The following is a 21,208-nucleotide window of genomic DNA, read 5'->3' as shown; positions in this document are numbered from 1 at the left end:
CCATATCCGACAAAGGATTAAAAAAGGAAATCTTATACCACTTGAATCCTTAAATGCAAAAGTATTTCTACCCAAACTCACCAAAGAAAGGAGATTGTTGCAATAATGTCACATGTATCCATGATCTTGGACAATCCTCTCCCACATTTACTCCAGGCTTGGCCACATGACCTGTTTTGGCCAATGGATATTAGCAAGCATGACACAACCGGAGGCTCAAAAACTGTTTGCACATTGGGGCTTATCCTTTCTTCCTGGGAAATCCTAAGACTGTCATAAGAATAAACCTGGGCTAGCTTAGTGGAGACATGTAGTTCAGTCACTCCCCTCGCCCCAGCCAACTGCCAGCACCAGCCACTGAACATGTGAAAGACGCCACCTAGAAAAACCAGCTCCTAGCAACCTGCCAGCTGCCTGCAGAAACATGAGTCCAGGCAAGCGCAACAGAAGAACTGGATGGCTGAAACCTGCCTAAATTGTCAACTAATAGAACCATGATCTAATAAATGATTATAGATTTAAGACACCAAGTTTTGGACTGGTTTGTTATACAGCAAAAGCTAACTGGTACTGAGGTCATCACAGAACCTATTTCATGAGAACACAAATTAATGGACCAGTCACCATAGAGCAGCGGTTCTCAACCTGTGGGTTGCAACCCCTTTGGCAGTCAAACGACCCTTTCATAGGGATCACCTAAGACCATCCTGCATATCAGATATTTACATTACGATTCATAACAGTAGCAACATTACACTTATGAAGTAGCAATGAAAATAATTTTATGATTGGGTCACACATGAGGAACTGTATTTAAAGGGCCAGAAGGTTGAGAACCACTGCCATAGGGGGAAAGAGAGAGCTGTCTAATGATGGATGGGTCTAGCAATTAATCCTGAGAGTGAGTTTGCAATGAAATACTGAGTTGTTATACTAAGCCATTCATAAGCTACTATTTGGGAGATCCTTCTAAAATCTATATCCAAAATGCAATACCATCATAGTAGCAACTAACACTTATTAAGTGCAAGTTTTGGGCTCTGTGCTTGATAAAGACGATCTCATTTAATCTATACAATAACCTCATCTGTATTTTACAACTTAAGAACTGAGGCTTCAGAAAGCTAAGTAACATGCTTATCAGGGTCACGCGATACTATGAGTGAGCTTGAACTCAAAGCTGATTGGCTCAGGAGTCAGCGTTCTTAATCACTATGTTGTTGTTTTTTTCTACCTGATACCTTCCTCACCCCATGAAAGGCTTCTCTAGTCTGTTGAGCTGGGGAAGTCTGGACCAAGAGATCTTCTCTCTCTTCTTGAATCTCAGATGGCCAGGCAGAGCAGACCCAATGGTGCTTACCCACCTAGTTAAAATACAGAGGCAACAGTGGACTTAGCGGGTCTTGCTCTGGCCTGCTGACCTGATCCAGAGCAAGTGAGCATCAGTGAATAGGCAGGAGCTATTTAATACATAATGGCCTGTGCTACCAGCAAGGTGCATTTGAAGTCTCTTGTGATTGTGTGCTAATCAGATTAGCAATGCCTTCCTTTCAGTCTTGGGGGAAGGGGGTGGAAAGGAAAAAGGAGTCTTGGAGGGGGCTGAAAAAATAGGTGGAAAGTTGGGCTGAGGTTCCTTTCTTCTTCTAGGTGTGGAAGGTGTTTCCATGAGGAAAGGGAAGAGGTTCGATATCTACTACACACTTATCTCTCATTCCTTGTTAATGAACCCATTGGAATTGAACCTGTTATTTCCTGGATTTCTGACAGTTTAAAATGCCTCAACCCTAACTCTTAATATTGAGATGAAAACAAGGGTGAGGAGAAGGAAGTCAGTCAAGACAGCCCCTTTTAAAAACTACTTGATTCAAGATACATAACAGGAACAAAACCCTTCCTAATCAAACCCAAAATCGAACCCACCAGTTAGCTGTGTAGCTCCTTGTGTTGGCTGAAATTCAAGTGTTTAGGGTATGGTTGAAGGTATAAACTGGTTTTTAACCTCTATCTGCCTAATCGAGCCTACCAAAGCCAATCTGTTTTTAACAAATTCTTAATGCTTGTAGGACTCTAACACTATGGGAAGTTATTCCTGGCACATTTATAGAGAACTGGTGAGAGGGAATATGAGAAGGCATGAGATAATTGAACACATTAAGTATACCTAGGCAAGTGTGAAGAGACACGGGTTGGGAAACTTATTTGCCTTAAATGAAGCTGAACATGATTTTAAGCCCCAAACATCTGCATATTAAAAGCCTGCTCCCGTAAAAGAGACTAGCAGGTCCTAGACAGCCCTGCACAATCGCCCTTTCTCTTAGGGCTGCCAGCAATGACAGAGGCATTTCCTGGGGGCCCATAAATCTCTCCAACCTTTCCTTTCCCGATCTGTTAATTGGGAGTGTTGCAAAGATTAAGAGATAGAGTAAATAGTTCCTGGATTTTATATTTCTTGGACCTGAATAATTCTCCCCCAAAATCTCGGAGGCACCAGCATAGTCTTGCTAATTCCTTCTTTTGCTAAGTTTTTAACATGAAAAAGAAAAAGACCAATCTTCTATATATACTAGAGAAGCCTGGTGCACGAAATTCGTGCACTCGGGGAGGAGGGATCCCTCAGCCCAGCATGCACCCTCTCGCAGTCTGGGAGCCCTAGGGGGATGTCCAACTGATGGCTTAGGCCCATTCCCCGCTGTGTTCACCAGCCATGAGCCCGGCTTCTGGCTGAGCGGTGCTTCCTCTGTGGGAGCGCACTGACCACCAGGGGGAAGCTCCTGCGTTGAGCATCTGTCCCCAGTGGTCAGTGCGTATCATAGCAACCGGTTGTTCTGCCATTTGGTCAATTTGCATATTACCCTTTTATTATATAGGATAAAAGCCTAATATGCAAATTGTTCCCTCGGGAGTTTGACCGGGAGACAGAGTTCGATTGCTCGCTATGACGTGTGCTGACTACAAGGGGATGGCGTGGAACAAAGGAAGGCCCCAGCCAGCAGACAGCAGCCAGGGAAGGGAGGCCCCGATCAGCCCTGATCATTGGCCAGGCCCAGGGACCCTACCCATGCATGGATTTCATGCACCGGGCTTCTAGTAGATATTAATGTATGTAATGTAGTGCTCTGTGACAGGGACTATTCTAAATGTTTTCCAGATATTAACAGAATCTCCCCAGCAATTTTTGAGATAGGTATGGTTACTCCCATTTAACAAATGAGGAAACTGACTTACCATTAATCGGTTAAGTAACCTGCTCAGCATGGCAGAGCCAAGATTCAAGCTCCAGTAATCTAGCTCCAGGATCCATGCTCTCAACAAATAGGAGATTGTCTGGAGCTCTTCCCAATTGTTTCATAAAGAAAAGGAATGCACACACTAAAATAAGAGAATGCCATTTCCAAAAATATTTTACATCTCCAAAAGAAAGAAGGGACAGAAAAAATAGTAGTCCCCAAAACTGAAAAGTAAAGATTGGTTTTATGCTACTCAGTCATTGTGTTCATTTTACTACAGACCAATGAATGTTTATGTCTGGGAACATATAGATTCTCCCAGTCCCCGGATCAGCCTTTGGGAACCACTGAGAAACAATGTATGGAAAGCCCATCAGACATTACTGGTTGGTATGGAGCTAAAAGATGACGAGCAAGGTGCCCCACAGCCCACCCTCTTGGAGGGCTCACTAAGGCTGTGTTAGCCAGACCAAGGGGATAGAGGAATATTGTCCCCCATGGGCCAGCCACATGGATGTCTGCACATCTTGGCTGATGGTCAGCATCCGCTTTCTGTTTTCGGAACAACCCATCTCCAATTGCTCCTTCCATCCTCCCTGACATGTGAAGAACAGAGGAGCAGCCTGCAAGGAGCAGCATGCTGGGGAAGGAGCCTCCTCCACCATTCCTCACACTTTCGATATTCTTTGGTGAAAACAGCAAGACTCTGCAGAAAGTATTTCCTCCTCTCATTCTTCTTCCCCTTGATTTTAGAACAGAACATAAATCTGTGGATGGGCTTCTAGTCAACAGCTTCAGGATACGCTGTGCCTTTCGGTCCATCGGGCTCCCTATTGATGGAGCATCTTCAACAATTTCAGCTCAGCTTTGAGGAGGATGACACTTAGTTACCCGCCAATAGAGTGGGCAAGAATTATGTTTAGTGTAGGCTACCCCACCAGCAGATCGGACATGATATTAGAATTCTGCCTTCCATATCTTAAAGCAGCTTTTTAGTAACTGAACAATTTTTTTGGAATTTGGGGAGAGGGGTAGTCGAGGAAGTGGAATGTTTAGTGGCTTTATTGGGAGGCACCATAGAATAGGGGTGAGTGGCTCCACGCCAGATTCCAATGACTAAGGTTTATAAGACAGCCCAGTAAATCTGTTCTGTAATGGACCAGATAGTAACTACTATAGATTTTTGGGGCCATATAGTTGCTGTCACAACTCTGCTGTTATAGCATGAAAAGAGCCATAGGCACTACATGAATGAATGAGTGTGGCTGTGTGCCAATAAATCTTGATTTATGGACACTGACATTTGAATTTCATGTCATTTTTACATGTCACGAGATACCGTTCCTCTTTTGACTTTTTTCTAACCATTTATATGTATCAATACCATCCTTGGTGTGGGCCAAATACAAACAGTGGGCCAGAGTGGGCCAAACCCTGGTTTATATCTAGAGCTCTGGCATTTCTTAGCTGTAAACTCTGGGGCAAGCCTTGTTTTGAAGCCTCCGTTCCCTTGTCTGTAAAATGGACACAACAATAGCATCAACCCCATCTGGGTTTCCTAGGGGAGACGGTAAAAGCAAAATATTTTAGCACAGGGCGGCTGCAAATACTCAGCATAAATAAATGTGAACTGCATTACCTTCTCTCATCAAAACACTCAGCAGCTTCTGCCAAACCCGTCCAGGCTATTGTCAAACAGGATCAAGGATTTTCATGTCTCTATTAACAAAGAGCCATTCTAGACATTTCATACTAACATCAGAACCCTCAGAGAGTTTATGGGGCCCTAAAACACACCTCAACCCTGGATGCTCTCAATTTTCAATTTCCTCCTGGATCTGTCACTGAAGTTCAAGAGTTGAGGACCAGAATGTGAAGTTATCATGTTCCAAACCAGACATAATTTTTTTTTTTCCAGAAATAATGATATTTTTGAGCCCCGGCCAATTCTCATGACCACTGACATCCTGCTAAGTATACTCTGCAGTTCTTTCTCTTCATCTTCACAACAACTGAAGGTGCTGATGAGATGATGAGCTCCAGGTTTCAGAAAAGGAAACTAAACTGTAGGGGGGTTGGGTAACGAGGCAAGCCCACATGCCAGGTAACTAGAAATCATGGGGTTCCTTCCTGAACCACAGCTCTTGCTTTGCAGCAAAGAAAGGGATGGCCATCTTTTAGGGCCCCCATGCTTCTCTGACTGAATCTGTATCTGAACCCCTGAGGATCTTGTTAAAATGCAGGTTCTGAGTTATTAGTCCTGGGAGAGTCCTGAGGTTCTGCATTTCTACAAAGCTCTCAGGTGATGCCAACTCCACTGGTCCTAGGACCACACTTTGAGTAGCAAAGCTCTAGATCAGGGGTGGGGAACCTTATTTCTGCCAAGGGCCATTTGGAAATTTTTAACATCATCCATGGCCCAAATAAAATTATCAACTTAATATGCCAAAGCAATATCTTCACTGTTACATCTCCTAGGGCAGTGATGGCGAACCTAGGACACGCATGTCAGAGGTGACACGTGAACTCATTTTTTTGGTTGATTTTTCTTTGTTAAATGGCATTTAAATATATAAATATCAAAAATATAAGTCTTTGTTTTACTATGGTTGCAAATATCAAAAAATTTCTATATGTGACACGGCACCAGAGTTAAGTTAGGGTTTTTCAAAATGCTGACACGCCGAGCTCAAAAGGTTCGCCATCACTGTCCTAGGGCAATGGAAACTCAAGAGAAAATAAACAAATGGGACTACATCAAAATAAAAAGCTTCTGCACAGCAAAAGAAACCATCAACAAAACAACAAGAAAGCCCACTGCATGGGAGAACATATTTGCCAAAGTAATCTCCGATAAGGGTTTGATTTCCAACATTTACAGGGAACCCATACAACTTAACAAAGGGAAGATAAACAACCCAATCAAAAAAATGGGCAACGGACCTAAATAGATACTTTTCAAAAGAGGACATAAGGAAGGCCAAGAAACTTATGAAAACATGCTCCAAGTCACTAATCATCCGAGAGATGCAAATCAAAATGACAATGAGGTACCATCTCACACCTGCCAGAATGGCTATCATTAACAAATCAACAAATGACAAGTGCTGGCGAGGATGCAGAGAAAAAGGAACCCTCGTGCACTGCTGGGGGAATGCAGACTGGTGCAGCCACTGTGGAGAAGAGTATGGAGTTTCCTCAAAAAACTAAAAATGGAACTCCCATTTGACCCAGTAATCCCACTCCTAGGAATATATTCCAGGAAACTAGAAACACCAATCAGAAAGGATATATGCACTCCTATGTTCAGAGCAGCACAATATACAATAGCTAAGATCTGGAAACAGCCTAAGTGCCTATCAGCAGATGAGTGGATTAAAAACTGTGGTACATCTACACAATGGAATACTATGTTGCGGTAAAAAAGGACTTCCTACCATTTGCAACAGCATGGATGGAACTGGAGAGCATTATGCTAAGCGAAATAAGTCAGTAAGAGAAAGATAAATATCACATGATCTCACTCATTTGTGGAATATAATGAACAACATAAACTAATGAACAAAAACAGATCCAGAGACAGAAAAGCATCGATCAGATGCTCAAACCTCAGAGGAAAGGTAGGGGAGGGTGAGGGTAAGGGGGAGACATCAACCAAAGGACTTGTATGCATGCATATACGCATAAACGATGGACGCAGACACCAGGGGGATGAGGGCATGAATGGGATGGGGGGACAATAGGGGGATAAGGACACATATGTAATACCTTAATCAATAAAGAAAGAAAAAGAAAAAAATTATCAACTTAAAAATTAGCCCACTGCTTTTGGCCAAATATTTAATTAACTCACCCCTAATGCCTTGGAAGGGCCAGATCAAATTATTTTGAGGGCCTTATACGGCCCACGGCCAGATGTTCCCCACCTCTGCTCTAGAGGAAGTAAGAAATTAGAATTTTCCCCACTAATGACCAAGGTGGTCCATACAAAATGAAGCAATGGCTATGGGTTTCTTATGGTGCAGAGTCTTTGGAGCCAGACTGCAGAAGTTATACGTATGACTCTACCAGGTGCCAGATGTGTGGCCTTGGGGGCAATCTCTCAACCTTTCTGTGCCTCATGTGTCCTGCCTATAAAGGAGAAAGGTAATAACTCTTAATCACATAGGGCTGAGACAATGACTCAATAGGATTATATATCGTACTGAATATATATATATGAAATCATATATATAAAAATCATATATATGTGTATATATATATATATATATATATATATATATATATATATCATTTAGAGCAATGTCTCCCACCCTGTAAATGATCAAGAAATGGAACATAATCAGAAGATCAGGAAAAATGAAGATCCTTACCAAAGAAGCATCTAAAAATGTGCTCTATAAGGTTTGTTCCCCCCTGCACAGCTAATAGCTTGAGCAGATCCATCCAAATCTGCTTATCATTCAAGCCATTTTACAGTTAAGTAAACCAGACTTGCATCCAGTCAGTCATAAAATTAAATTACAGAGAAAGTTCGCCTTGAAAGGGCAGGACCCAGAGGCCAACAAAGAAGCAACCCTTTCCATCTTATTTATTATTTATTTATCTGAGGGACATGTCCTCTACCTGGATGTCTGGGCACAAGAAACAATGGAAAATGCATGCAACAACTTCCTAAAGGGACACAAATCTGAATTCCACCAAAGCAACTACTCACTTAGGTCATGTCAGAGTGTCATTCATCATTAGGCAGAGTGCTCCCAGGCACCATAACCCTCAAAAGTAATTAACCCTCTAGTAAAATGTCACTACTGTCTATAGTAAGGGAAATGCCTCACTGGTCTCATCTGTAAAATGAACATTCTGGACAAGATAATCCAGTGCTAACATTCTATGAAGTTAAGTTTGTGTCCTTTTACCCAAATTGCACCACCTCCTCAAGTAAATCGCTGGTCATTCCATGCCCCCGCTCACCCATGTGATGAGCTTTTGTTCACTGAGTGTCAACCAAAACCCCTTGACGTCTATGGGTGATAAAGCACAGTGCCAGGCACACGGGAAGTACTCAATAAAGGATGGCTGTGATTAGAACAAAATCAGGGCTCCATCTTTTGCATTTTAATCCTTGCTCAAGGATGTGTTTTCACTGACTTCAGAGAAAGGGAGGAGAGAGAGAAACATTGCCTATGTGCCCCAGCCAGGGATTGAACCTGAAACTCAGGTATGTGCCTGGACCAGGAATCGAACCTGAGACCCTTTGGAGCACAGATCACATTCCAACCCACGGAGCCACTCCAGCCAGGGCCAGGGCACCATCTTTTAAGTGAACCACAGTGTGACCTGATCATTCATCTAGTCACTGGACATCAACTGGAATGGCAGTAGGTGGGTGGAATGGGCAAGTCCAAATGGGAACTTGGTTGAGAAAGTGGTCCTTGTTCTTTCTAAAGTTGGATTGGCAATTTACCATGCAGGTGAGAAGCTCCATGAGAAAGAGACTGAAAGAAGGGATCTACTGGTTGGAGGTCTTCAGGACCTATCGGAAACCTCATCTCTTGACATTTCAGCTATAGCTGAAATTCCTGGCACACGGGATGGCCATCAGTTCCTGGAACATGCTGGCAGCTCCCACCTCAAGGGTGTGCAGAGTCAGCTTTTCTGCTGCAGGCCAGGGCTTCCTCAGAAAACAAGTCAAGTACCCTCTGCTTTTAGAAGCAACCGAATGGCCCCAATGCAACTTTCAACCAGTAGGGAATGGGAGTCAATGAAGTGTCCCAGCCTCCCTTCCTCTGACAGGACAATTCTGCAATAGTTTCAATGTGGTTCCTCAGAGGAACTCTAGTGACATTGGGATTCATATGTTCACAGCTGTGACCAGCCCCCCCGTCCCTCCCCACTCCCTCCTTCCCTCCCTCCCTCCCTCTCTCTCTTTACTGGCTCTTCCTCACCTGCCTCACTCCTGAGATTACCTCTCAAACTACCAGGACCCAAGCCCCTGTCTCAGTCTCCAATTTGGGAACCCAAACTGAGACCCCCTGACCACTGCAAAGTCTTGTTCAGAGTCCCATAGCCTCTGTACGGAATCACAGCCCTTGTCACAACGCACTGTGATTGCAGAACTAGGAGGTCCACCAAGGCCAGGATCAAGTCCATCTCATTCACTCTGGAGCCCCAGGTGCCCTGGCACATAAGAAGCACTCTGTAACTGTTAGTACAGCGGGTGCCAGCAATACATCTGCTGCCTGGGCATCAGGGGGTCAGGAGGCAACCCCTGGCCTTTTCAACAATTCAGAGAAGTCCTTTTCTGTTGTAGAAAGGCTTGTAAATAAATTAAGACGGAGTCATTAGCAGCAGGGGAAAAGACATCTAAATAAGGTCCATCTTCCCTTAAGCTCACCCACCACTGTACCACCAAACATACCCCAGGCTTTTCTGCTCTATACTTGCCTCCTGGGAGGAACTCAGCCTCATCTACCTCTGACTGCCAATCCCCGCACATCATCTACAGCCTCCTCCTCCTTCTCCTTCCCCATCTCCTCTTTCCCTTTTTGTTTTGGTGCTCTGTATTCTATCAAGAAATCATAGCAAAGGACTAGATCAAAGAGAAGTAATTCGAACAAGTAAAGCTGATTGTGCTACTGCTGTTCCTTTAAATCTCTCTCTCCCCCAGGCTTAAAGCTAGAGGTTGCAAATTAGCCTCCTGGGGCTCAAGGGTGGTTGGTAGATATGTTTCTGAGAAGCCCATGCAATGTTCCTAAAGTTGCCAATATTTAAAACTCCACATTCCCAGCTACTCTTGAAAAATTAAAGATTTGGTAACATGGGCCCTCACTGGGGTGGGGTTAACGGCAGCCCCCTGTGTGCTGCAGACCCCACCACTCTCTTTTGCCCCTGACTCTGAGACTCCATTTATGATCATGATGTACAGTTTACTTGTTCTTTCTTATCACCTGCCTGGCTCGGGGGGGGGGGGGGGGGGGAGGCGTGTATTTGAGCTTGCTACAGCATATTTAAACACTTGGAAAAAACCAAGTCCCAGCTGCTATGATTGTTCCGTGTGTTTTAAGCGCCTCTGGCAAAAGGTTAGAGCTTCCTACTCTAATGCTATCAGGCCTTATGTCATTTTTTGGAACCAGATCTTGATGATGATGGTGATGATGATGATGATGGGTAGCGGATAGCAGTTACTCTTGCACATATGTCTGCTTAATTCTACAGGTGCTTTTTTTCATGAAATCATTAATGCCAAGGGATTCAGAAGGGATGAGGAATAAATGGGGCAAAAACAGAAAGGAGAGGCCAGCAGGAGGCACATCTCAGCTATGCTTGCATTGCCCTTGCTTCCTTCAAAGGGCGAGGAGAATGGTGAGCAAAAGAAAAGAAACTCTTCCCACCCACACCTTAGATTCTAATTCTGGCAAGAGTACAGACTTCTTCATCTTACCTCTGAAGCTATCAAGTCAAGTTCAAGAACCATGTCACGTTAACCCTGAGCAAGGGAAGGACTTTGGGAGCACCACGCGAGTCAGCCTGCCTCAGCATGCAAAAAGGACGCTGACCGTTTGAATCACATTTACAGATCTATAAACCAACCCACAGTAAATTCCAGACTCCTGCAGAGCTAGAAGTTAATGACAAAAAATGCAAAGGCAACAGGAAGAATCATTTCCATGACCTCTCAGAGCTCAAAGACAGAATGTAAACGACTGTGAGACATATCACTTACTGAAGGGCCGATATTCTTCCAATATTTAACTAGTCACTAAACCAATATTTACCTGTGTGCAAGGACCTAGGGATGAAGTGATCATCAAGGCAGACACAGGAACTGCCTTTGTGAGTGGTCTATCGGGAAAGAATTAAACACACAATTATAATTATTTCATTCATTACAAGTGTGATGAGTGGCATAAAAGAAAAGACAATATATGGGAACATTTACAAAGAGCCCTCGCCCACCCCTCTACCCCTAGGAAAAAGCATTTAAGCTAAGACCTAAAGGGTGAGTCGAAATTGCCCAGGCACAGAGCCTGTCCATCTTTATTGAGCAATTACTATGTGCCTGGTACTGCACCAGGCAGTGGTGTTAGAGAGAGAAATTATCAACAGCTTTTCCTCAAAAAACTCAGTCTACTGGAGGTAAATAGGTTTCCATCAGATCTCCTGCTGGGAAATGATGGGATCATTTTTAAATTGTTCTGATACTCAGAAGAATTCAACCAAAAATCTTCCTAATTACAAAATGTTTTATTGTGAGTGCAGAGAATTTCTCTAATAATTTGATAAAACAGATGAAAATGAGAAACTGTCAAATCCCGTGGAACACCTGAGGCTTCACCAAGATAACAAGGCTTGTTGCCTGGGGATGTACAAGCCACCCAACCATCCAAGAGAAAGGTTAAACGAGGACTTGAATAAAGGAAGTGAGGAGGATATTAAACTTTGGAGGCCTGTAAAAAACTGCGTGGTGAGTAGTAATATTAACAATCGTCTATAATAATAGAAGTGTAATATGCAAATTGACCAAACAGCCAAACAGTGGAACGACCATCCAGACAACCACGGTATGACACCCACTGGCACCAGGCCAGCCAAGGCGGGTGCGATGCAATTGGTCGGGGGCCCCACCATTGCTTCATGATTGCCCCGCAAAGGAAGGCCCAGGCCACAGGCCAGCAGGGCAATCAATTGGGGGCTCCACGATCGCCCCAAACAGGGAGGTCCAGGCTACCCCGCGGCGGTGCTGCGGTGGGTGGGCAGGGCCTCCCTCTGTGGGGGCAATCCATCGTGGAGCCCTGGCTGGGTGAGCAGGGCCTACCTCTTTGGGGTGATCGATCGCCCTGCAGCGGGAGGCCCAGGATACCTGGCCGGCGGCACTGTGGTGGGTGGGTGGGGTCTCCCTCTGTGGGGCGATTCATCGTAGGGCTCCCAGACTGCAAGTGTGCACAGGCTGGGCTGAGGGACCTCAGCCCTCAGGCTGGGCTGAGTGAATTTCATGCACTGGGTCTCTAGTCATCATAATAATGTTAATGATATCTAAACACTGTGACAAACCTTATATGTACTTAGTTAACATATTTAATTCTGCAGGTGGGGGCGACTATTTTTCCCATTTTGTGGATGAGGAAACTAGCGATTACAGTAAACAAGAAATTTCTGTTTATGGCAGTGTGGCAGACTAAGTAACCTGAAAACTAAAGTCTACAAAGCATTAGACATGCTAAGTAGAATGACACATCTGTTTCATCACAAAATGGAAATAGCAAGTAATTTGATCCGCAAAGTATCAAAATCAAAGAGTGAACTGTATATTGGAGCCATCAATAGATATTGCAGCCATCCCTTGGGGGCTGATTGGGACAAGTGGCTGTACTCACTGAGCAAAGAGCTTGGATTTCGATGGCCACAGGAGGATAAAAGATGAGGTGGTGGGCCTGTGTGGAGTGGGCAGTCAGTACTGAGACTCCTCTACATAAAGTGGGGAACTTAAAAGAGTTACAGCCTCAGTACAAAAAGAGACAATAGACAGAAATCCACCCACTGGGACAGAAAGACCATAAAGAAACCTCTCTCTCCTCGGCTCTGGGTGGGGTGGGGGGCAATGGCTACTCAGAGAATTTGTATCCATGGATCTTCCATCACAAGAGTTTGGGGTTCTAATATTCATTTACGGAGTGGTCCAGGAAGCCCAAAAATGAGAACTTAACCTAAAAAAATTATCCTAAGAAAGAGATATATCCTAGGTCCCTAGTAGAACCAAATGAAAAGATATACCTTTAACCTGGACCATTCCAAGTCCCACAAATAAAGCCTTTCTGAAAACTAGTCTACAATCCAAAATCATAACATAATAGGAAAAAGGTCCATCACAAATAAAACTCAGCAATCACAATAAACAATAGGAAGACCTCCAAGTAAAGAATAATCTAATAAAAACTATAAAATATTTAAATCAATTGAAAACATAAATGAATTAATAAAGCATAAGATCAAGACACTATCAACAAAGATTTGTGAAAAAGAATCTCTAGAAAATAAAAAGAAAATTACTGAAAATAAAATCTTGGCCCAGCCAGTGTGGTACAGTGGTTGAGCGTCAACCTATGAACCAAGAGGTCACGGTTCGATTCCCGGTCAGGGAATATGCCTGGGTCGCAGGTTTGATCCCAGTTTAGGGTGTACAGGAGGGAGCCAATTGATGATTCTTTCTCATCATTGATGTTTCTATCTCTCTCCCTCTCCCTTCCTCTCTGAAATCAATAAAAATATTTTTAAAAGATTTTAAATAAAAATAAAATTATAGAAAAAGTATGTTTAAAAAACCTGGGCTATATTAATATAAGGCAGTTTTGTAAGTAAAAGCATTAAGAATTAAGGAGGATTCTTGCATAATATTAAAGAAACAATTCATCAGGAAGAGATAAAAACCATACACACCTTTTACTCACCTTATAAACATAATCTAAAATGTACTTAAAACAAAATAAAATGACAGAACTACAAGGAGAAACAGACAAATCTCCAAACATTTTTTCAGTGATTAAGGAGACAAAAAAATTAGGAAAGAGCAAGGTTGATCTGATGAACATCTTATCGATTCCTGACTCTTGAACATTTAGAGAGCACACATCCTTTTCAAGCTCACGGGCATCAGTTATAAAACCTGTCCACTCAGTTGATCACACAGCAAGTCTCAACAAATTAGAGACCACAATGCATAAAAGCGAGAAATCAATAATAAAAAACAACTTAAATAGAGAGATTTGAAGATGGCAGGGTAGGTAGAGAGGTTAAACAAAGATCTTATATGCATATGTGCATTACCTATGGACACAGACAATAGGGTGGCAAAGGCCTGGGGTGGGACCGGAACCAGATGGAGGGGAGTAATGGGGGGGGAGAGGGACATCTGTAATAATCTCAACAATAAAGATTTAAAAATAAAAAAGAAGAAAAACTTAAATACATATACTAGTATATTTAGAAATTAAAAGTTGTGAGGTTTTTTGGTTACCATGGGAAAAATAGTAAATATTTTTCAAGAGTTACTCAAGTCTTATTTAGAACAAAGAGAAAATACCACGTTTCAAAACATATGGGAAGGAATTAAAGAAATTAAAGGACATTTTATAGCTGTAAATGCTTATATTAGAAAGGTAGATTGAACATTAATGCGCTGAGCATCAATATTAAGTAGAAACGGAACAGAATAAACCCAAAGTACATAGAAAGAAGAAAGTAATAAAGTTAGAGCAGTCAAGGAAATATGAAACGGACTTATAATAGAGAGGTTTGGCAAAACACAAAATCTGGTTCTTTTTAAATCTAACAAAGTGATAATAGCTGGAGAGGCAGGTGGTGAAGTGGTAGAAAGCAGGGGCTCTGGAGCTCACTGCCTGGTTTGAGTCCCCACCCTGCCACTTACTAGCCGCATGGCCTTGGGCATGTGACTCGTGCCCGGCAATGGTGGAATCACAGCTCAAACCCTGGGCTGCTGGACCCCAGTGCCCAGGCACTAATTGGTTATTCTTATGACAGGATTTCTAAGTAGTGGACTCTGATGAGAGTGCCTTCCTCCCATAATGAAACTGAGGCTTATTATCCCAATTTAACAGATGGAGTAACTGAGGTTTGAAGGATTTAGGTAATTCTCCCCAAGTCATGAGATAAAGAATTGGAGCGGACTCAAGACGAGATCTTCCCTGAAGTTAGTCCTCTTAACTATCATGTTCATCTATAAGACAATAGGAACATCTCTGTTGACCACTCAGCACAGCAATACCCTGGAAAGCTACTTGCTGTAAATCCAACTTCAGGGAAGATGTTTTTTTTAAGGTAGAATGTAAAGGGAAGGGGCAAATGCCCCTTGTTCGTATACAGAATTTTCTACTCTTTCTTACGATAAACCCAGTGGTTAAGATTATGTGCTTTGGAATTAGAAATATCTACACTAATAAAAGAGAAAAATGGTAATTGGCGTACGACGATACCCTTTTCATTGGCTAATCAGGGCTATATGCAAATTAACTGCCAACTAAGATTGGCAGTTAACTGCCAACTAAGATTGGCAGTTAACTGCCAACAAGATGGCGGTTATTTGCATATGTAGGCACAATGCAGGGAGGCAAAGGGAAAGCAGGAAGAAGCCCCCTGCCACTGACAGTGATCGGAAACCCAGGGGGGAGCTAAGAGCTGGGGGGCAGGGCAAAGGCGGCCCTGGAGCCACCTTTGCCCTGCCCCCCAGCCATGATCGGAGAATCAGGTGCCTTTTCCACCCTGGCCAGTGATAGCAGGAAGTAGGGGTGGAGCCAGCGATGGGAGCTGGGCACGGTCGAACCTGGCAGTCCCAGGAGCTAGGGGCCCCTTGCCTGGGCCTAAAGCGAAGCCCATGATCACGGGGCCGCTGCAGCTGTGGGTCCCCGCTGCCCGGGCCGGACGCCTCAGCCAGAGACATCCTGCAGGGGCAGGGGCAGAGCCCGCGCGATCGCGGCGCCCCCGCTGCCACTGCAGGTCCCCGCTGCCCGGGCCGGATGCCTAGACCAGAGGCGTCAGGCCTGGGCAAGGGGCCGATCCTGCGATTGGAGGGTGATGGGGGTCAACGCCTGAGGGCTCCCAGTATGTGAGAGGGGGCAGGCTGGGCTGAGGGACACTCCCCCACCTCCCCCCCCGCCCCACACCCAGTGCACGAATTTCGTGCACCGGGCCTCTAGTTAAGGATAATTGCTAATACTTATTAGACACTTACTATATGCCAAGCATAATGCTAAGCTCTTTCAATCTTCACAACATCCCTTTTCACATCAATTATTATCCTGTAATACTAAGAACCTCAGGTGCAGAGAAGTAAACCTCACAGGGCTACAAATTGGCAGAGGCAGGATTCCATCCCAGGCCATCTCACACCAGAGCTTACAGTCTTCTCCACATGAAACTCCTGGGACCCAATTTCCTCATCCCATTGATTGGAGATGACAGCACCCACTCTCATGACCTCCGAGGAGGAATTGAGACAAGGTAGGTAAAGCCACCAGCACAGTATCTGGCAGGATGATGATAATGGTGCTGACGGTGATGACAGCAGGTACTTGCAAAGATCTAAGCCTAAAAGGATGGTGCCATTCCTGATTGCTCCAGAATAACTAACTGCCTAAAACCCTCAAAAAGAAATCTTTCTTTCCATTTCACTCCCACATATCTTCAAGAGGACATACTGTGCTTTATGTGAAAGCTCATTTTCAAAATCAAAATCATGGCATTGCACATTACGTGAGGATATAAGGAAAAGTATTTAAATGAATCTAACAAAGAGAACGGTAGAGAAGTTGGAGTGGGGGAGGGAGCCCGCATTGCCCAATGCAATAACTCTGGCCTTGAACTTGTTTTCCAGAATTCTTGAAATATCAGTGATGGCAGAATAAACGACCAATTAATCAGGTTGTTTGTTCTCTGTGTGTGAGTCGCTGTTGCCATCTACAGTTAAAAATGGGACGTGCAACCCTGCCAAAGAATCCTAAAAAAACACAGTCCTGGAGGGGGCGGTGTTCAGAAAACGTGCTCGTTCAAAGAGAACAGAAAGGGAAAACACTACCTGGAGGAGCAGCTCTTTCTCCACCACCTCTTCTGTCTTGCTGATGAGACGCTTCTGCAGGGTGTGAATTTTCTCTATCAGCTCATAGGTAGTGGGGTCACTGGCCTGTTCAAGGGAACAAAATAAAAGACGATGGTTGAGACACTATCATTTGAGGTCCCTTTACAAAAGAATTACTGTTTTATTGAAATCTACTGCACACCTGCAGATCCAATACAGAGAGATGGGTATGTAACAGATGAGATGGTCATCAAAACAGACTGATGTTTGGCTAATGTCTTATCTACTGACTCTGCTTGGCCAAGAGATGGTAAGTGAATACGTTTGCTCCACCAAGGAAACTACTACTACTGATAACAACAGCAATAATGATAGCTACTGTGCATGATCCCTGATTCTTTGTCACCAACCAGACACCATGCTAAGTGCTTTTCCTCCATTATCCAATTTTAGCCACACAACAGCCCTAAGAGGTAGCATGAGTCTTCCCCTTTTACAGATGAGACATGAAACTCAAAGCATTAAGTTATTTACCCACACAGGTAAGGGTCAGAGCTGGATTCTAGCCCAGATATGCCAGGCTCTAATTACTATGCTCTGAGGTTTCCCCTCCCATCACCTCTGTTTCCATGGGAATGAGACAGGGTTCCCTAATTCATTCAGCCTCAGGGTTCTCCTTTGATACTGTCAACAAGGAGATGCCTTACAGCTTATAATAGGGAAGCTTTCTAGGATGTGGACTTCTGCTAATAACTGACAACAGAACACGTCCATGGCATTTCGCTCGCAAACAGTGTTATCAATCCATAAAGGTTTGATGCACCTTCAGTAACTATCTGTGTACAATTCAAACAAGATCTACACTTATAAATTGATATTCTGTCCTCTAGACTTTGAGCCAAAGCTTCCCTTTCAACTGTATTGACATTTGGAATTAATCTAACAGCTAAATCTTTTCAACTGCCTCCCACAATTTCTGTTTTCTAATTTTTAAAATAGAAATTGACATGGAATTGGAAACTTTAAAGCTCTGCTTGCAAACACATGGAGTAAACTAATGTGACAGTAAATGGATTTTAAATCTTCAGCTCCACTTCCCTACACATCCATATTACGGTTAGTTCAGTAAACTACACCACTCTTGGCATTTGAAGAGGAATAAATGAGGGTCCAAAAGAGTGGGGGGGAAAGAGATTCCATTAACTCTGGCTTTGCTTACAAAATACTAAGCAGTGCCGAGTGATACCCATATGCTGGGACTGCATTTGGCACACACTTTCACTTGGCAAGACTGGATGTTGTTCAAATCCAGGCCCCATGTTTATATAACAATTTATAATGCATTATCCTTAATGCCTTTCTTCATTAAGAAGGAAAACTAAAAATGAAAAACCAAAAAACACCTTGGCTGTTTTTTTACCCTTGCCCTGCTTTTTCTGAAAACACATACTCTCCCAATATCCTAATTGTTCAATTAGTCGAAGCCCCTACTGGTGCCCACAGTGCTGGGCACAACAAGAGGCTATGGCCACCTTTTATTGAATAAGCAGAGACTGGTTTCAACTGTTACCTGCGGTGCTGGTGGTAATGTCTATCAGAAAGTCATAAAATAAAATAGGAGGTTTACAGGCATACCTCAGAGATACTGCGGGTTCAGTTCCAGAATAAAGCGTGTATCACAAATAAAGCAAGCAAGTCATGATCTTTTTGCTGGTGGACGGGTTTGCCTTCAGTGTGTTTTTTTTAAAAAAAAAAAAATCAACACTGGTGAAGAGCAATAAAATGAGGTATGCCTCAATTATCCATAGCCTACCAATGGACTCTGTGCTCCCAAGATCCTAAGGGAAAAGGTTTGGCTAACACAATGCTAGTCCCGCAAAAAGAAGGCAATTTCACAAGAGCCTTATTTCCTGCATGAAATAAAAAGATGCAAAGACCAACTGAAACATGGTTGAAGACACTGATGACCAATGTAACTAGAGGCAACGAACTACCTGAGACTAACAGGCAGCCACGGGATAGCTATGTGAGCAAAAAATGGCAAAAAGAGAAAAACGGATGTCCATTGGTGAAGCCAGTTCACGACTTCCACTAAGTCTTCTTTAGGCAGAAAGAATTGTGTCCAGGACTGTTTAGACCAGCGGTTCTCAACCTGTGGGTCGCGACCCCTTTGGGGGTCGAACGACCCTTTCACAGGGGTCGCCTAAGACCATCGGAAAACACATATATAATTACATATTGTTTTTGTGATTAATCACTATGCTTTCATTTTGTTCAATCTGTAACAATGAAAATACATCCTGCATATCAGATATTTGCATGACGATTCATAACAGTAGCAAAATTACAGTGATGAAGTAGCAACGAAAATAATTTTATGGTTGGGGGTCACCACAACATGAGGAACTGTATTAAAGGGTCGTGGCATGAGGAAGGTTGAGAACCACTGGGTTAGACAATCCCCAAGTGAACCATCTGCTTCTGGGAACTCCTGTTCTTCTTCTGGGAACTCAATTTACATTCGATCCAGTCTGACATTTTAGGGAACAATTTGCATAACATTCAATAAAACCACTTGCTGTGCTTCAGCTGTGAAGCCCTGCGGGGTAGCAGAAGGGGTCTGGGCGCGGGAGGAAGGCTCCACCAGGGGTTACCTCGAGCTTCCTCCACCTGTGCACGTTCATGGGGTTCTCCAGCTCCTCCTCCAGCGCTCGGCAGCGTGTCCGCTCCTTTATGAACTCTCTCTGCATGTGGAAAAGCTCCTGCCTGAACAAGGCACACTTCATTTGCAAAGGAATTCTCTACCCATTTGAAAATCAGATCTTTATGTGGTTCTACATATATGCTACATCTTATATAAAAAGTTGGAAGTAAGGAGACTTCTATGAACACTGAGACCAGACTCCTAACCGGAGCCAGACACAGAGGATACCGATTCTTGCAGAGCTCAAACTTCAGGCTTAGCTTTAAAAAAAAAAAAAAAGTGCCAAAACTTCAGAATCATGATTCTGGACACCCAAGGAATTTAGAAGTATCTAGCAAGAACAGGGAGGAGGTGAATCACAAGGATTTCAATGTACTTTTTAAAATACATTTTTTATTGATTTCAGAGAGGAAGGGAGAGGGAGAGAGAGAGAAATATCAATGATGAGAGAGAATCATTGATCGGCTGCCTCCTGCACGCTCCCCCCCCATCCGTCCCCCCCCCCACCCCGCAACTGGGGATCGAGCCTACAACTTGGATATGTGACCTTGACTGAAATCGAACCCGGAACACTTCAGTCTGCAGGCTGATGCTCTATCCACTGAGCCAAACCAGCCAGGGCTCAATATACTTTTTAATGTTTCTAAATGTCTTTACAAGTAGCAACAAGAGAACAAGCTACATTCCACCACAAGGTATGGCACCTGACTGCAAGATATTGAGGCTTAGATGATAGCCTGACACCGGGTAGGCCAGGGCATTGCCACCCTAATTGCCCATTAGAATGACCTGGGGAGGTCTGAAAACATGCTTTGCCTGGCCCTTATCCCCAGAGAGATTCTGCTTTACTTGGTCTTGCATGTGGCTTGGATTTTGTAAGTTTTATAATTCTAGTGGTAATTTCTAATATGCAGCCAGGATTGAGAAACACTGAGTTAGGAGTGATGTTTGCTATTATATGGTATTCCATAACTACTAGTACACAGATGGCTGAAAGACTAGCTCTGGCTCAAACTAAAATCTGTGGGATCTCTGGTTAGTAGGCAATGTGCTTCAGGCATCCCCAGCACCCCATGAGTTGGCTACCACCCTATTGAACAAGTCACTTTGTTGGGGGGGGCGGTGGGCGGTGGCGGAGAAGAAACAAGCACTGGCATTGAAACGGGCAGTAAGGATGGACAACACGGAATTATTATCTGTCTTCTGCTGTGGGTGTGGAGATTACCAATACCAAGCCATCTCTTTTACTTAATTGCTTCATTTAAACCAATAATACAACTTCCCCTCATTAGCAAGGCAAACCATTAGAATTAACTGCATAAGCCTCACTCAGCAGGGAGCTCAGAACAAGCTGCTTGGAATTAAAAGCATATTTTTAACACTTCTATTTTCTAAAGTGCCATCAGAAGAGAAGGGCAAGAGCACGAGCTACTAGACTCTGTGGGAAGCACATTCTGTTTGTTTTCATGTTTAATTTTAACTACAAGATTAAAGCTCAGAGACGTTAAGTGACTTTCCCAAGGTCACACAGCTTGAGATTAGAATTCATGCCTGCTTGCCTCCAATATCTTTATTAAGTTGTCTTCCCATTGAAAATAAAAATAAAATCTATTATCAACAAACCAGCAATCCTGACTAGGAATGGGTAGAATTTGGTCCTCTGTATATGTAATAAAAATAACTCATGGC

The 21,208-nt window shown here is 43.5% G+C and overlaps 1 protein-coding gene across 1 annotated transcript in view; it reads right to left on the bottom strand.

Moving 5' to 3' along the window:
• Nucleotides 1-21,208, bottom strand: part of CFAP58 (cilia and flagella associated protein 58) — a 103,652-nt gene that overhangs the window by 21,899 nt on the left and 60,545 nt on the right. The window contains exons 16-17 of the mRNA XM_059661982.1: nucleotides 19,470-19,581; nucleotides 16,816-16,920 (exon numbers count right to left, since the gene is read on the bottom strand). Of these exons, the coding sequence (XP_059517965.1) occupies nucleotides 16,816-16,920; nucleotides 19,470-19,581 (217 nt within the window). The remainder of the gene's footprint in view (nucleotides 1-16,815; nucleotides 16,921-19,469; nucleotides 19,582-21,208) is intronic.

Source organism: Myotis daubentonii, chromosome 13, assembly GCF_963259705.1.
Source record: "Myotis daubentonii chromosome 13, mMyoDau2.1, whole genome shotgun sequence".
In the NCBI taxonomy this organism is placed as follows: domain Eukaryota; kingdom Metazoa; phylum Chordata; class Mammalia; order Chiroptera; family Vespertilionidae; genus Myotis; species Myotis daubentonii.
The sequence above is the reverse complement of the archived record's forward strand: the minus strand, read 5'-3'. Positions and strand labels throughout refer to the sequence as shown.